Here is a 17,181-nt window from a genome sequence, read left to right on the forward strand (position 1 = left end):
GGATGGATGACAGCTTCGCCTCTTGTGTATGGTGTGGGGGGGGGGGGAGGTTTGGGGTACTTGTGGAGGTGCTGGGGTTTTGATGTATTGTAGTCTTTCACAATATTGCAATATTATTTATGACTCTGCCTCGCACTTGACGTATCTATAGAAAGGAAGAGCATTGCCTCTATGCTCGCTCATCCAGCTAATTAGGGCTACGTACCACTCTCACCTCTACAGTTCTTTTTACCCCCAAAATAACCATTCAATAACATATGTGATTGAACTATTTTGTCAACTAACGACACGTAATAGCTACTCGCTAATGTATATAAAACTCATAAGACATACGAGTTCGCATTCGCCTTCGCATTGAGCTCCCTTTGCAGATAACTAAACTGAACCTTTGAAAAACGTAGCCAGTTCTCACTTTCGTGCTTCCAGGCTGGTTTTGATTGCTGTTGATACTGTTAGCTAATTTTGCCTAACCTGTGTACTATAAGAGAGGAAGACTTGATTTACCATCACAAGAAGTCTTAGCATCTCCGAAGAGCATCTTCGTTCCGTCCATGAAGAACATTGGGTTGGGGACGTCGGCTACCGTCTTCATTAGTACCTTTACTTTATTCTTTATGAAGGATAGAGAGGGACGAGGGTAATACCGTATCCGCTTGACATTCCCCGCTTCATCACGATGACTTCCTTGCTCTTCCACGCTTGCAGAACTGGCATTCCGGAGATAGGAGAGTCCGGCTCTAGCGCGATGGGATTGACGGTGTCATTGGCGCCAATTACGAGGGTGACGTCCGTGTCGGTGAAGTCGTCGTTGATTTCGTCCATTTCGAGCACGACTGGTTTTGTTAGTTTTATCCTTTCTTTGTTAGATGGGGTGGGGGGTTTAGCATACTGTCATAAGGTACCGATGCCTCCGCGAGCAGCACGTTGCACTGCCCCGGCATGCGGCCCGCGACAGGGTGGATCGCAAAGCGAACTTTGACGCCGCGGGCGCGTAGCATGTGCACGATCTCTGCTAGAGCGTACTGCGCTTTGGCTACTGCCATGCCGTATCCGACAACCTATGTGGGTTAGCTGAGCTTTCGGGGGAGGATGGGTTGGGACATACGATGACGACGTTCTCGGCGTTGGTCAGCGCTTCGGACACGTCGTCCACGGTGGCCGTGGTGATCTTGCCCTCGATTTGCTTCTGCGCTTGTTGTGGTGCGGAAATCCCGCCGAATAGAACGTTGGTGAGAGATCGGTTCATCGCGACGCACTAGATTATTAGCATGGGTCGCCTCCTATCGGGTTGGGGAGCATACCATGATGTAGGACAGGATAGAACCGCTGACGCCGATCAAGGATCCGACGCTCGTAAGAAGTGGATTGTCAAGCATGAGACCTTCGGCCACCAGGGCAAAACCGGAGTATGCATTGAGCACCGTGATCACGACAGCTGCCGATAATTAGCGACAATCTACAACCGTCCAAGGAAACGTACGCATATCCGCCCCGCCTATAGCGGCAGTAGTCGTATATCCCTTGATAAAACTGAGGAGGGTACTGGCACCGAGACAGGTCGCTGCAATGGCTGGATTGGCCGGCGCCATGGTGAGGAAAGCTCCCATGGTGGCTACATTGCCTCCCAGCAAAGTCGAGTTGATCACATGCCGGCCAGGGAGGATAGTCGGTCGCGACGCCATGCGCCCGGCGAGCTTCATGAATGCCACGATTGAACCCGTGAACGTAATACCGCCTGTCTGGTCAGCCTCCACCGTAATATTGCGTCAATGTTCCTGAACGATGGGACAAGTATCATACCAATAATGACACCCAAGTAAGCTGTCACCATGTGAAGGGTCGAGATATCACTAATATCGGTGAGCACACTTCCAATACTGGTCATCACGGCAGCAAGGCCGACGACGGAGTGCAGTGCCGCAACAGTCTGGGGAAGTCCGGTGGGCGTGATCCGGCGACCAATAACAGTACCTAGTGGTGTGAGCAAACATCAACCAAGGGCCGATTGTGGCCACATACCGACAACGGTGCCGACACCTGCAATGGCGCCGAACTGAGTCAAAGTCTCGGCATCAAACCCGGCCGCGTACAGGGATGCAAGGATACCCGAGGCCACACCCAAGATACCGAAGATGTTGCCCCGTCGGGCCGTCTGCTGGGAGGACAGACCGGAGATCGAAGCTTCTCACGTCAGCGCCATGTCTCATAATAACTCCCAAGAGACCACTTACCCATACACAGCAGACTGCTAACTAGATAGCCCGCCTGCACGATACCAGCCATGCCCGTGCTGGCGGCCGCAATGAACCCGCCCCCAAACAGTGTGGCGGGAATGGCGTACAGCCATGGGTATTCGGGTGGGTCGGTGGGGCCTTGAAAGTCAGCGACAAGCACCCCACAGGACTAAGCTACTCACGCTTAAACATATCCAGCATGCGCTTGGTGATCACAAACCCGCCTGACACGTTCATGCACGCCAAGAGAACCGAGGCTGCTCCGAGGTACTCGGGAACAGTCGTAGGGAAGTATCCACCGCCCATGATGAAAAATCCGCCAATACCCACCATACCTGGAGACCGTTAGCGGCGACTAGACAGTAGATAGTAAGGGATCGACCGTACCGGAAATCGCGTTGGTGACGCTCATCAAAGGGGAGTGCAGGGCCGGAGCCACGCCCCAGACCGCCCGATATCCGACCAGACCAGCCAGACCAAAGGTCATCATGTTGCCCATAAAGATCGGACCCGTAGCCTTGCCCAACGCCAGAGCGGAGCCCATTCCGGCAGTGACGGTCGTGACATCGCGAGTGGCCTTCTGCCAGGGGGTCAGGGCCAGCTCCGCTTGCGCCTTGGTCGGCGCAGCCGGTTCTGTCTTGGGGGCGGGCGGAGGGGCGGGACGCGGGGCAGGTGGCACAATTTCTCCATCCAAGGTGACAATTGAGCCACGAACGACTTCATCGGATAGGTCGACACCATACGACTTCTCCTGAGGCGCCATGGACAACAGGTATTTGGTGACATTGTTCGAGTACAGGGTCGAGGATTGAGTCGGTAGCCGGGACGGGAAATCGGTGTAACCTGAATCTAGTCAGCATGTCTCGTAAACCGCCGTAGCTTGTATACCCACCAATTATCGTAACATCTTTGTGGTTGACGAGTTGTCCCGGAACGGTTGCTTCGCAGTTACCCCCAGCTTCTGCCGCGAGGTCCACGACCACCGAGCCAGGTTTCATGGCAGCAATCATCTTGGGGTGGAATTAGCTGTGTCAGACCATATCAAGGGGCCTCAGGCCAACACACCTCTTTGGTGATCAGCTTTGGAGCCGGCTTTCCAGGAATGAGAGCAGTCGTGATGATGATGTCCACATCGCGCGCTTGTTCCATGAAGAGCTTCATTTCGGCCTCGATGAATTCCTTGGACATTTCCTTGGCGTAACCACCCTGGCCGGCACCGTCCTCTTGGAAGTCAACTTCGACGAACTCGGCGCCCAGCGATTGGACCTGTTCCCGGACCGCAGGGCGGGTGTCAAACCCGCGAACGATGGCGCCCATGCGACGAGCCTTCTCCGCGTCAGCGTGGAATTATATCCAGATCCCTGCACATCGACTTACAGTTGCAATGGCACTCAAGCCAGCCACGCCGGCTCCAATGACCAAAACTTTACTCGGGGGGATCTAGACTGTTAGCAAGAAATATGCGATGCGCATTGGGGAATATACCTTGCTGGAAGGGGTCAGTTAGCTTTTGAGTCATTCCAATGGGGAGAGAGACATACCCTGCTGCAGTAACTTGACCAGTGAGAAATCGACCGAAATGATTAGAAGCTTCCAAAACCGCTTTGTATCCAGCAATGTTGGCCATTGAACTGCAATATGTTAGTATGAAGCATCCTAGCAGATCGGAAGATGACCCACCTAAGAGCATCAAAAACCTGCGCGCGAGAGATTCTCGGGATCATATCCATAGCAAAGGTGGTCACACCGCGTTGAGCCAGTTGCTCGACCAGAGGCTTATTCTGCGCGGGATACACAAACGAAATAACCGTGGTTCCTTTCCGGAGGGCCTCCACTTCATTGAAGGGCCCCTCTTGCTGCGGGCTGCGGACTTTCAAGAGGATATTGCTCTGGGAGTAGACCGTGGCCCGATCGACCAAGGTGGCTCCCGCCTGTTCGTAGATCTGATCCAGCATCTGGGCTTCCTCCCCGGCGCCACGTTCGACCAGCACACGGGAGAAGCCTTTCTTGAGCAGCATAGCCACATTCTGCGGGGTGAGAGCGACGCGACGCTCACCCGGGAAGGACTCTCGGGGCACGCCCACGGTCAAGGCGGAATAGGGAACGACGGGGACTGGGGAGGCATCCGACGCGCTGGTGGCGTATCTGCGAGTGGTTTGGGATTGTGGAGCGGGCAAGAGCTCGTGGTCGCGGCGGTAGGTGGCATAATTGGAAACCTGTTTGAACGGGAGGGCTACTGGTGGGGACACATCGTCAGTTACTGTGCACAACGATGATGAGCGATTGCTTACCAGAATGCTTCCCGATCAAGAACGACTTCCCTGGATGACCCTTGAGTAGCGCTCGACACGGCGCCCAGGCCGACCGCAGAGGCAATGAACTCATTGTTGATGCAGCCACAGACCGAGGGAAGAAGGGGACTGGATCTGAGAAGTATACGAAAACCTCATGCCAGGATGGAGACCCACATGGAGTTGGCTTAGCCGAGGCAGACGAGGACGACAATATACTAGACCGGCGATGGAACAGAAACTAGACGAAAATGAAGCAAAAGAAAAGGAAGAAAAGGTGAAAGAGATCCAGGAAGAGAAGGGGGAGTCATAGTGGGTTGGCCGACATAAGTCCGGCCACTTCAATCAAATCCTTTCTTGTGCCTGAGGCGGGGATCGCGATCGGTCAAAGCGGACCGATCGTCCACAGCCATTCATCCATTCCCGTCCAGCAAGGGGGGGGGGTTGTTAGAGGGGGGGTTAGAGCGGGTGGAGAGAATGGTGCCTCTTCCACAAATCCGTGGCTTTGAATAATTGCTTGGTGAATGGAGAGAAGGATGAAACGGTGTCGCCCAGACGTCCATACGATGTGACCAAGACGCGGATGATGAGGGGAAATGCGTGTGGGGAAAACATCCCCGACCGTCAGCTGCCAGTTGACTCCACCACTCGAAGCGGAGAGAAGTGCCGATACTCGGATGGATGGGTTGGATAGATATTGGTTGTTTAGATGGTTCTTGAAGCTGTCCATCCACACGGAAAGCGTTTTAGACGTTGTGCATTGACTGTATTCTCATCCTAGTCAAATTATAACTAATACGCTTGTGTTTCCCAGGATTATACTGGTTCGACGGGTTATACTTCTCGAAGCGAACACGGAGGATGGAGATGCACCTCTGCCTGACGTCTACACCGACTACATTGGCATTGGAGTACAATAAATTAACATAAATAATCAAAATAAATAATAAATTAACATAAACAATCAAAATAAACAATAAACTAAATAGAATAATTTGTTGATATTGAACGGCCCGAAATAAACCCGATCACGGGGTCGAACTGCATATTGTTGCCTGAGGCTGCCACCATCCTTGCCGTTTCTTTCTTTCTCTTTTCTCAGTTCACTTCTGATACTCTCTATACCGGGTGTGCAAACCATTCCAGTTTCACCACAAGTGGGATGACGATCTACCAACACATATACGTGCATGATCGCTTCTGCACCACGAGGGAACTCCCCACCGTGGGGTAGGGGAAATGACGTGATCACTATAAAACTTCCAGTATGGAATTGACTCTACAATCTACACACAATACCCTGGCGGAAAACATCTGATGGAAGACCATCATCGAGTAGCGCTCGACCCAACTAGTACACGCTACATCAAACGTAACCAGGAAATGAGGAACCACAGAATAAACTCGGGCGGAGTGGCATGGCCTGCCTTAGTTCGGGACCCACGTTCGCCGTTTTTGGTTGGCACGATCGTCCTCATTTGCAGGTTCCTCTTCATCATTTCAACTTGCGGACCAGTCATCTCCGATCCAGCAACGATCGTACTTATCTGATTATCGCTCATTTTCCTCGGCGATACCATTGGTAGGCGAAAAGCCATGGGATCGGATTAGACCTTTCCTATCCTGTTCCCCATCAAAGCTTCGGTGTAAGCTTTAGGAGCCGGAAAACTTTTTTTTCCATTTCGTTTTTCCGCTTTCTGACGGGACCTGACCTGTTCCTGACATCAACGACAAACTCAAAGTCATCCACAGGAACGGTGTCTTCGGTGCGGTGGTGTCTCTGTCCTTTCATCCTCCCATCTTGAAGCATGTACCCAGACGTCGCGGCCATGGCCCCGCCGACCGTCCAACAGCAGGATTCTCTCGTCGATCAGGATCCCCTCAACGATGGAGAAGAGGACAGAAGCCAGCGCGAATCCCAAGATGATGCAGCATTGTTGGTATGTGCCATCCTAATCTTGCCGCCGTTCGATTGTATGTACAATGCTAACATCTCGCAGAAAACGATGGGCTACAAGCCGGTGAGTCACGGGAAGCCGGGCAAGCAGAACCAAGAGAACTGTTTCGTGGCTGAGAAAATGTTCAGGTCTTGCATCGGACGTATAGTTTCTTCGAGAATTTTGCAACCACCTTTGGTAGGACAACCAAATTTCGGGATCGCCGGAGATTTCCTGCTAACATGTCTAGCCGCGCTTTACTTCATCGGTGGGGTTCGTGTCACCTTCAGTACCGGAATCATGGCTGGTGGGAATTTAGCCTACTGGTGAGTATTGGTCCAGCGGCGGGATTGCACCGATCTGACGATATGAAGGACGAGCTACCTTGTCACCATGGTTTTCACTTTCATCACGGCTGCCGTAATAGCGGAAGTCTGTTCCGCGTCGCCATCCGCAGGTTCCATCTATTTATGGGCAGCGGAAGCCGGTGGTCCCCGGTTTGGACGGCTCCTTGGCTTCATCGTCGCATGGTGGAGCACGACGGCATGGACCACCTTTTGTGCCAGCAACACTCAATCGGCGGTCAACTACATGTTGGCTGTGAGCTCTCTCCTCTCTGATGGACAATTCGATCGCTAACAGGTTGTAGGAATTGACCGTGTTCAACGTCGATTTCCCCAAAGACACCAGCGATGTCAAATTCCGTGCAATCCAATGGATCTGCACTGAGGTGCTGCTGGCATTGGCTGCGCTCCTCAATTTTATGCCTCGTAAGCTGTCTCGCTGTCTGTCCCTCACCAATACTCACGATTGTACAAGCCCGCTATTTCCGGTTCGTCTTTTATTTCTCCTCGATGATCGTCATGCTGGACTTCGTTCTCAACCTAGTCTGGCTTCCGATCGGCACTCACAACACCTGGGGGTTCCGGACAGCGGAGGAGGCGTTCATGTCGACCTATAATGGCACGGGCGCCCCTCCCGGATGGAATTGGTGTCTGTCGTATCTCGCCACGGCTGGTATCCTGATCGGGTTCGACGCTTCGGGGCACGTCGCCGAAGAGACTAAGCACGCCTCGGTGACGGCCGCACGAGGTATCTTCTGGAGCACAATAGCAAGCGGATTCGGTGGACTCGCCACCATCATCTTGTTTCTCTTTTGCGCGGTTTGTCTCCCGGTTTTTTTTTTTCCCTTCAATACTGACAGTAGTAGCCCGGCCCGGCGAAACTCTTCGAATTCGGCTCCTCACAGCCGTTCGTACCGCTCTACGCCGCAGTGCTAGGTAAAGGCGGCCACGTCTTCATGATCGTGATATGTGTTGTCGCCCTGTGGCTCGTACGTCCCCATATTAAGTTGTGCCCTTCGTTGTCAGCCACCCCCAACTAACAACAACAAGAACACCGCGATAGCCATCGTGGCCGCCTCTCGATTAGTCTTCGCCGTCGCGCGAGACGGCGTCCTCCCCTTCTCATCGTGGGTATCCCGTGTCAACAATGGCCAACCACGCAACGCCGTAGTCGTCGTCTGGGCCGTAGGCGCCATCATCACCTGCACGCTGCTGCCCTCCGACGTAGCCTTCACATCACTAGTCTCAGCGGCCGGCGTACCCAGCGCCGCCGCATACGGCCTAATCTGCCTAGCGCGGCTGCTCTGCACACCACACCGGTTCCCGAAGCCGCAGTGGAGCTTGGGACGCTGGAGCAAGCCGTTCCAGTTCATCGCAGTGTTCTGGAACGGGTGGGTAGTGGCCGTGCTCTTCTCACCTTATCAATTTCCTGTGTCTGGGGCGAATCTCAACTGTACTTCTCCCATCTTACTTGCTGGCTTACACTATGTGCTAACTGTTTTAGACGCACCTATCATCATGGCCTCTGTGACTGTCTTCGCTCTGATCTCGTACGTGGTCATGCCAGAGGAGGCTTGGCTGCCGCGGAACCGCATCTCGCATTTCATCGATAGCAAGGGCGCGAGTACGACGGTTGAAGAGGTGGGCGTACCTCGGGGAGAGGAGCAGGCGCGCGAGCCTAGCGATGAACGGCCCCGGGCTGAGGCGCTCGCGCAATGAATGTGATCTAGTATTTGGTAATGATAATGGTGATTGTGATAGCAATTATAGATTGATTGATCACGGATATAGTCCATGGGTAATTGCTAAATAGCCCAGTCAGCCAGGGGCAGCATTGCCCCAAACCAGTTAGTTAGGTAGCTAGCAACGCCAGTCCACAAGCTCAACAAGTCCGAATATCACATTGCGTGGACAGGGGTTACTTACTACCAGTAGTACCCCATATACTATCTACCACCTATGTTCTCCATAAGTCTATACACACCTTCACATTAAAGCCTGGTTACATGTGGAGTTCAACGTGAGTTAGTACTTAGTAGTAATAAAACCATAGCGATCACCGTTACCCCCCTCTCCTTAGCTAGGTAGATAGATAACACATCATCTACCATCTACGTGTCTACTCCATACCCCATACCCAACTACCTAATTACTAGCAAACACTATTGACCTAACCAGTGCGCTTTTTTTAGACCTCACAAGCAGTATAAACTATGAACTAACTATGAAGTAACGTCATGCTATAAATAGGTACTGTAGCTTAAGGGGCTAGCGCTATCTAGTAAGCTAGTGTAGGTGAAAGGATAACTAGTATGAGGGTATGAGGCGCTATGGGCACATGTTGAGGAGACTTGGGACTTGACTGGGTCTAGGGTTGGTGGAACGAAATGAAATGAAATTGTCATCGGCGGATTTGTTGATGTGCCCTTCCTTTCCCAATGGTGATTGCCAATGGTGATTGGCTTTTCATCTACCTGATTGATTGTTTGAGTGGATGCCTCTGCGTGGGGTTTTACGGAGTATGCTTTGTTTTTTGTTCTTTTTTTTTTTGTTTTTTTTTTTTTTTTTTGTGGAAAAGAAATCCGAAGCAGTGGATGGATGGTTCGCGGATGAGATTGGGTATAATTATTTCGCTCTTCTTTCCTTTCTGTAGGTGATATTGTGGAAATTTTGTATGTGTTGCAATTGATGGATATACGTATGTATGTATGTATGTGTGCGCACACTATACTACGAATCAGTACCGTGAAGGACGGAATAGCCTCAGGTCGGCGGACCACTCAACCACTCAGACCCTGAATGTTGATAGATACTCTGTATGACTACCACAACGCCGAGATAAGCAACCGGGCCGCTGGATCTACACGACAGCCATCATTACCTTCGCTTTCCCATGGAGAAGTTCTCCGTAGGACTTTGTTGTCTCTGCCCCTTCAATGATTGAATAGCCAAGACTTCCCCTATCCCCACTCCAAGGACGGAAAGTCCATTCCATCACCGCTGGGATGATCCGTGCCGTCACTCCTCAGTCCTGGGACGTGATATCTCGCCCGAGTCCGACACATGCGAGTAGAAGGAAGAACTGTGCCGGCCGTTCAAAAACCCTTGAAGATGCCGAGCTTGACCAGCCCAACCAGTGGATCATCCCCGCTGTGATGACATACTACGGTGTGTAAAATGCCGCGAATCATCGCCCTGTAGAGCCCGGGTTGATCACCATGCGGCACACGCCGCCGACCCTGAAGTTAGGATCGAGTACGTAGTCAAAGATCGACCGCGGTTTGACCCCCTGGAAGGACCCAAACTCCCGAAGCTTTCAAAGTCAGATGCCGCCGCTAGTCTGGCTGGATTGTAAGATTTTCCTTTTTTTTTCTCTTTTTCCTTTTCTTTTTCTCTCTCTCTTTTTTTTTTTTTTTGTAGAATTTATCAAGTTTTGTTTTCTTTCGCGCGAGCTCCTGGTCGAGCGACAGCAGACCAAAGAAGCGCAAACCAAGGATAGTCCCTCACCGAGCCCCTCTGGGAAAATGCGGTTGGCTATTTGTAGGTCCCCACAGTAGTGTACGGGGCGGGGACCACCCGCCCACTTTCGCGACTAGGTGGTCTTTGAGAGACAGACATGCGAGATTATGGATGGATGGATCGAGAAAGCAACGTGCATGCTGGGACGCTGGAAGGACCTACCCAAGTAATCTCCCCCGCCTCCTCAGACGTTTGGAAAAAAGCAAAAGCACCGTCCATTGTTCCATCTGCATCGGTAGTGGCGCACGGAGTAAAGGAAACAGATAGACCCCATCAAATCAAGATCCCCACGGAAACAATTGCAAGTGTTTGACGGGCGCATTAGTGACCAAGCGGCGCGAATCCTCCCAGCATGGTTTGAACGGCCATGCCCAGAAAGTTCTAGGATTAGTTTCGTAGGATCGTCAAATGATAGCACGCGATGACAGGAGAGGGGAGGGGAGAGTGCGAACTTGCGAAGACCATCCATCGGTGGAAATCGCATTAGTGGATCATGAAGTGGAGATACGTGACAAAGGTGGTCGACTGGGTTTATGGGGAGGTGAGGTCAGAATTGCGATTGGGCAGACACCAATGCGGTATTTTTGGTTCTTTTTCTTTTTCTCCTTCTCACTTTTTTTGACTTTTTCCTTTTTTTCCGCTGGCTTCTTGGCTTTCTTTGTCTCTCCTTTCATTCTGTCTTCCCTGTTGGAGCCCGTGTGTCCGGGGCCTGTGGTTGTCCGGCCGGTAAAAAGGTTATCCTATTGCCAAGCATTCTCAAACAGGCAAGGATCGGAGCCACGAGGAAAACGAGTTAGGCTTGGGAGGAGCATGCGAAGATCAACCACTAAGGTCGATCAGCGGCCATCGCGCTGTTGGAGTGGGAACGGACGGTGATTTCATTTGGGGGTCAGAAGAAGGTTAAGTAGGAGAATGATGGATCCCAAACCGTTCCAACTGAAGTTGTTTTTTCCTGCTCGATTTTGCCTGGAGTTCCCGCCCCACCCAGGATGCCTCAGGTTTGTCCGGAGTAGAAGAAGTTCATTTTAACTTCAACTTCCAACTTCTTTCTTGCTTCGTCATCCCATCTGCATGGACATGACTCTGTCTGTCAGCTTCTGCCCTCACCCTCGTCTCTGATTGTCTGCTGTGCGCCTGCATCTCATCTGTCTGTCCTTTCCGCACCGCTACTTCTGTCCGTTTTGCCCCCTTCGCGGCTCCTTCTGTGACACCTCCGCCGGTCGAACCCACACAGGACTCTCGACCGCAACTCTGCTCCTCCTTCATGTCTCTACCCCACAGGTTTCTTCATTCCATCTCCTCGCCGCCTCATGGAGATCCACAGCGTCGTCTGCCCACCCTCCTCCGCTCCGCAACCTCAACTATCCGCCACCACCCACCCTCCGGAGAAACGAAAACGAGTGCGCCGCTGGCATCACCGGGGTTTCACAGGCTGTTCGACATGTCGTCGCCGTCATGTGCGCTGTGACGAGGCCTCCCCCTCGTGTAAGAATTGCACGCGGTTAGGGTTGGAATGCGATGGCACCCAGGGTCGAATGACGTTTAAGGTCTACGGGCCCCCGCCACCGCCATCGGAATCGTCGTCGGCCCCGAAGAAGCGGGATAGGAGATCGATCTCGGGCACGCTGGATGTGTCTAGCGCAGATGGAAAATCAATCAAGCGGGAACAAGATACGGACGAGGAATCATTGGATGGAGTGATTGTGTCGCCAACGACGGTGTCCGAGTCGAGGCCGGTCGAGTACCGCTTCCAAGAGCCTATGGGTCTCGCGGGGTTCGAGGCTTCGTCATTGCAATGCATCGATGGTCGATATTACACGCATTTCATTGACCAGGTTGCGACGTTGCTCTTGATCTACGATAATTCCAGCAATATCAACCCTTTCCGCCGGAATTTCCCCGACATGGCTCACGCCTCACACTCTGTGGCCAGCGCCATGCAGGCGCTGGGGGCTCTCCACCTGGCCAATACCTCCAGCGGACAACAACGAAATACGCACTTTCAGCATGCGATGGGCAAGTACGGGGAGGTAGTCAAATCGTTCCGGCAGAAGTATATCCAACCGGAGCAGAACGTGCAGTTGAGCGATTTCGCCACCTGCTTGTTACTGTCCCTCTTTGAGGTGCGCGCAATCGTTCCTGATCCCCTCACCTTTTCTCGTTTCGCGCGCTAATCTGAGCAGATGATGGATTCGCAAAATCACAATTGGGCGATCCATTTGAAAGGCGCCCGCGAAATCTACCGCATCCTCTTCCTCCCGAACGGCGATCCCGCCAAAGAAGCCGAACGCCTCGCCGAAACCAACCATCCCCTCCGAAATTTCCTCGTTTCCCTCCTTTCCTACCTAGATGTGGCGGGCGCATGCGCGACAAGTGACGGGACCGTGGTAGAGGGCAGCTATTGGCGGACGCACGGCGGTGGCTGGGAATATAACCTGGGGACGCCCAGCTTGTCATCCGACTCGGCGGACAGTCCTCTGTTGATCGAACTGCGACAAGGCTGGTCAGTCATGATGGAGATCCAGGCGTCCATCAGCGCATTCGGCAAGACGAAACAGCAAGGAATCGTATCGCACGCGCAGCAAGACATGATTTTCAACGAGATCCTAGGCCGCCTAGTCGAGTGGCGCAAAGCCGCCCCCGATCCATTCCAGAAACTCGGCAGTCTAGACGCTGAAAGCCTGCGGCTATTCCCGTACCCGGAAATACTGGAGTACACCGGCTGCATCGAGGCGTACGAACAGGCCACCAACATTTTCCTGTACAAGGTGGCCGCCGCTGATCGTCCAGACTATCAGACGCCGCGCGCGCTCATGGACGTGCTCGCGTCCCGGATCCTCGCTCTGATAGGCACGCTGGCCAAAGACGTCGGCCAGCTGGCCGTCTTGTGGCCGCTCTTCACGGCGGGTAGGGAAACGCGAGACGAGGGAGAGCAGAAATACGTACGACAAACGATGATCGAGCTGCAGCGGTTTGGGTTCAAGGTATGTTTCTCACTCCTTCCCGAGTCAGCATCCCAGACCATACTAACAGCAGCATTAGAATGTCGAAAAGGGCCTAGAAGAACTAGAGCACGCGTGGTTCAAGCAGCGCAGCTTCCCAGAAGGATGGGTCGACCGAATGGACGACGTGCGATCCTCGATTCTCCTACCTTGATCGTCTCTTTTCTTTCCCTTTTTCTCGTTTATAGCAGTGGTGCTGGGTTCTCACCACCTACTACTTCTCCTCTCCATATACCTATACCCTTTCCCCTCCTCTCTCTTTACCACCCTCCTGTGAATACATCCAGCGGACCGGCCGCATATACCGAGTCCTAATTCCATGCCACGACGACATACATGGCCCCCGGCCATTGGGCAGTCCCAGTTATAATCAATAGGACAGGCTCCTATACACCGAAAGACTGGTGTTTTCCTCTTTCTTTTTTTTTTTTTTTTTTTTTTTTCCACTTTGTACATGCTAACGGGAACGAAACGGATGGGTCTGTTTCCGTGACTATGAACTGGATCAGCATAGATAGATATTATATTCCCATGTTTTATATTATGTATGTGTTTCTTGGGTCTGGATATAGGACTGTGTTGGTGTGAATGTACATATTTACGTGGTGGTGCAAAATATTACTGCGGTCGTGTGTTAGCATGTCTAGTTTGATCTTGGCCATTCGACCAACCCACCAATTCGCGAGTGGTGGGTTCTTGATATCAAACATGTTGGCTCGTTGGGTCTAGTGAATTAAATATCTTGACCTAATACTCCTAATAGGTATATTTCGTGAATACCCCCCACCTATCTTCTTGGTGTGTTGCAAGTCCTAGGTATGATTGATTGGGACCGGGTAATGATAAAATGAAAGTCAATTGTAGATGTTTATTATGGATGTGTACATGTTACGCATATGGCTCTTGCATTAAAATTCGGTTATATTGAACAAAATAGAAAGGGGGGCTGTTTTTATGCCCGCAGAATTAACCTTAATGTATTGAATCGGATTGGTCTGACCATCCATTGCTCGTGCTCTGCGTGCTCTGCGCAGAGCCGACTTTTTTTTAATTTCCCACCGGACTATGAAGTTTCAACGTTTCGTCGGTGAGGCTTCGAGTCCCGCCTGGACTCTTTTTCTACCTTGATTCTCTCCGGTCCGAATCGGGCGTGGTGCTGGTAGCTTCCATCTCCTTGCGGGTGTCGTCGCCTGCCACCAAGCTGTCCGAGCGCGCGACAATGTCCCGCTCGAGTTGGGCCTTCTCTTCGTCTGTTGCCTCGGTGAGGTTTACGGCGACTTCTTCGCCGAAGTTCTTGGCGATCTCCTCCAGCGTGAGGCGGGCAGTTTCGGGGAAGAAGAAATAGATAACTGGGATGGGTCAGCGGGGAGGCTATAACTAAAGCAAGGGGAAACGCGTCTTACTGGGAATGAAGACAGCCGACCAGCAGATGATAACCAAATAGTACTTCCAGCCAGCGTCGGCGAAACCCATCGGGGCAGTTTGGAGCAGGATGAGGGTCGCTAGATTGTCAGTAGGGGTCCACAACCTGTCCTGTCAGACTACAGAACATACCGGCAAACTGTCCGAAAAGCGAAAATCCCATGCCAATAGGTCGGATCTCGGTTGGGAAGATTTCCGACACGTAGAGGTACATCGTGGTGTCGCAGCAGGTTCTACATCCGATGAGCATCAATTTAGCATGGATGTTAGAAGATCACTCACCCCTGGAAAGCCAGATATAGAAACATGAAGAAAATCCCAAAGCCGTTTCCGACCTTGTTTGTGGTGCCGGCATACTCGGCCGTCATCGCAGCTAGACAGCTCGTGCTGATGATAATCCCCACAAAACCGGTGATGTACATGCCGCGACGCGAGTTCACCTTGTCATGCAGCCAAGCACCCAGAGGGTTGTAAATGACACCTGGATGGAGAGTGAGCAAAAGACGGCCAATGCAATAATCGGAGTTTCTTACCAGCTGTGGTTAGCCAGACGGCAGCAAGAAGCAGGGGCATTGATCCAGTCTCTCCCAGATTCGTGTACAGAATCACGGCATAGTTGTTCTGTCAAGGGTTAGCCTGATATCCCGACTTGAGCCTGTCAATACTCACGATGATGAGAGGACCGCCAAATTCCGCACCCCACTGGGTGAGAAAGCCGATGGCCATACGCTTCCTGTAGGACGGCTTCTGCAGCACCGCTTTCCACACGTTGCCATACGTAGCCAGTCGCTCCGCTTCGAGACGGATCTGTTCTTTTGTTTGGTAGAGTTCCTCCTTCGCGACGAGGTGCTGGGGGTCATCCGGCGATGCGCGGAGTTTCTCCAGCACCACCTTGGCCTCCTCGAATTTGCCCTTGGAGATGAGCCATCGCGGGGATCGAGGCAGCCATGGGGATCCCAGCAGGAGGACCAGGGCCGGCAGACACTGAAGACACAGCGGAAACCTCCACCCAAATGTGCCCAGCTTTCCCTCGGCGTAGTAGCAAGCGAAGCCAACCCAGCCTGCCAGCATGTAGCCGAAGACGAGGAAGATGGCGTGGTGGCCGACGAGCCAGCCTCGGCGGAAGGCACTCGACATCTCCGAGAGGTACATGGGACACACGGTCACGAGGATACCGATTCCGAGACCGCAGATAAAACGACCAGCTTGGAACATTCTTGAACCGGTTAGATGCCGTTCATATTGAGGATAAGGTACAGACATACTCGATGGAGTTTGCACCACCTTGGAGGGCACCTCCAAACATGGAAAAGAAGGCCCCCAACTGAATATTGACCTTGCGACCAAAGAATTCACATGACCACATGATGAATAGGGACCCTACGGCCCCTCCGGCACTGAAGACACCATTGGCCGTGGCGATAACCGGAGTGGTGACGGTGGCATACCCAGGCTCTTTCTCGGTGGGTAGGTTGAAGTAGGTATACCAGCCGGGCTGACCGATGGTGCTAGAAATGATGGAGGCGCAATAGCCATAGGTCTGCGAGATGGGTCGGCTGATGAGACAGAGTCCTTGAGAAAGAGATGCGGGGAGGCACTGACCAAGGACCCAATGGCCACGAAGACGGAGACCAGCCGATTGTACACGCTGGTCTGCGACCCGAACGTCCCCATGTTGGTTGAGTTGGAATTAATGAGTCCAAACTGAGGCGAGAGTGAAATGCCGACAAGGCTCAACCAAGCAGGACCGTCAAAGGTCAATAAAAGTCAAACTGCAGGGTCAAAGGATAAAGCAAAAATAAGGACCAGTGAAGTGGAACGAGGCGGCACGTTGCACCAGGATGATGAGAACGGGGTCGGGAATAATCACAGGAGGACAAAAACAGAAGAGCGACTAGTCGGTAGAATTTTGAGAGCTAAAAAGTTCTAATAAGAGTTCTCGGCAGAAGCAGCAATCCCATTCTTGAGCGTGGATTTGGCGCAACCCCGATGCGAACCCGTTCGTTTGGGGAATGTGCGTCCAGTCCACACCTACGTGGTGCGGATGACGCAGTAAGGAGAGAGGAAGCTAGCTTCCAGACCACCCTTCTCGCCCTGCCCTTCAACCGAGGACCAGGTTGACTGGATCGTGCCAATCCACGATAGGATGAGTTGCACTAGAATGATTGGATCATTGGTGGGAGGGGACTAGGGGAGGACGACAGGTCCCACTCCAAGAGATCTTCAGCCAACCGGGGAGAAAAGTGGACAGTTACACTTTTCTCCGTCATGATAAGAAGGGGAAACAAAGGTCTCCACTGAAACTATTGAATAGTTGAGGGTCATGGTTTGAGACTAAGAGACGAGGCTAATCAGGAGAAGAGGGAAGAAGAAAGAAGAGTAGAGGAGAGAGAGAGAGGGAGAAGAAGAGAGGATGGAGACTAAGTGACACC

The 17,181-nt window shown here is 52.4% G+C and overlaps 4 protein-coding genes across 4 annotated transcripts; 2 read left to right on the plus strand and 2 right to left on the minus strand.

Moving 5' to 3' along the window:
* Window positions 1-297: 297 nt before the first annotated feature.
* BDW47DRAFT_98207 (putative nicotinamide nucleotide transhydrogenase) lies at window positions 298-5,068 on the minus strand. The gene is given in 19 exon segments (XM_024820593.1): window positions 298-440; window positions 505-579; window positions 645-833; window positions 890-1,058; window positions 1,106-1,255; window positions 1,302-1,435; window positions 1,481-1,735; window positions 1,801-1,971; window positions 2,020-2,181; window positions 2,232-2,372; window positions 2,417-2,569; window positions 2,622-3,077; window positions 3,127-3,244; window positions 3,300-3,560; window positions 3,612-3,676; window positions 3,759-3,760; window positions 3,776-3,865; window positions 3,915-4,467; window positions 4,526-5,068. The coding sequence occupies 19 exon segments, from the start codon at window positions 4,617-4,619 to the stop codon at window positions 409-411; spliced, it is 3,270 nt and encodes a 1,089-aa protein (XP_024676297.1). The 5' UTR covers window positions 4,620-5,068; the 3' UTR covers window positions 298-408.
* An 817-nt stretch (window positions 5,069-5,885) lies between these two features.
* BDW47DRAFT_26588 (putative amino acid permease) lies at window positions 5,886-8,676 on the plus strand. Its single transcript, XM_024818607.1, has 10 exons — window positions 5,886-6,465; window positions 6,526-6,546; window positions 6,612-6,660; window positions 6,713-6,788; window positions 6,837-7,062; window positions 7,112-7,232; window positions 7,282-7,625; window positions 7,673-7,795; window positions 7,857-8,259; window positions 8,311-8,676. Exons 1-10 carry the CDS (start codon window positions 6,334-6,336, stop codon window positions 8,523-8,525), a joined length of 1,710 nt encoding a protein of 569 aa, XP_024676298.1. The 5' UTR covers window positions 5,886-6,333; the 3' UTR covers window positions 8,526-8,676.
* A 2,321-nt stretch (window positions 8,677-10,997) lies between these two features.
* Window positions 10,998-13,739, plus strand: BDW47DRAFT_98211 (Zn(II)2Cys6 transcription factor). Its single transcript, XM_024820594.1, has 3 exons — window positions 10,998-12,448; window positions 12,509-13,309; window positions 13,368-13,739. Exons 1-3 carry the CDS (start codon window positions 11,636-11,638, stop codon window positions 13,479-13,481), a joined length of 1,728 nt encoding a protein of 575 aa, XP_024676299.1. The 5' UTR covers window positions 10,998-11,635; the 3' UTR covers window positions 13,482-13,739.
* A 521-nt stretch (window positions 13,740-14,260) lies between these two features.
* On the minus strand, window positions 14,261-17,080 carry BDW47DRAFT_98213 (putative MFS sugar transporter). Its single transcript, XM_024820595.1, has 8 exons — window positions 16,352-17,080; window positions 16,015-16,289; window positions 15,419-15,965; window positions 15,283-15,370; window positions 15,032-15,230; window positions 14,882-14,982; window positions 14,731-14,829; window positions 14,261-14,676 (listed from the first exon to the last, which is right to left on the minus strand). The coding sequence occupies exons 1-8, from the start codon at window positions 16,421-16,423 to the stop codon at window positions 14,447-14,449; spliced, it is 1,611 nt and encodes a 536-aa protein (XP_024676300.1). The 5' UTR covers window positions 16,424-17,080; the 3' UTR covers window positions 14,261-14,446.
* Window positions 17,081-17,181: the final 101 nt, after the last annotated feature.

The sequence above is a fragment of the Aspergillus candidus genome, assembly GCF_002847045.1.
Source record: "Aspergillus candidus strain CBS 102.13 unplaced genomic scaffold BDW47scaffold_2, whole genome shotgun sequence".
Classification (NCBI taxonomy): domain Eukaryota; kingdom Fungi; phylum Ascomycota; class Eurotiomycetes; order Eurotiales; family Aspergillaceae; genus Aspergillus; species Aspergillus candidus.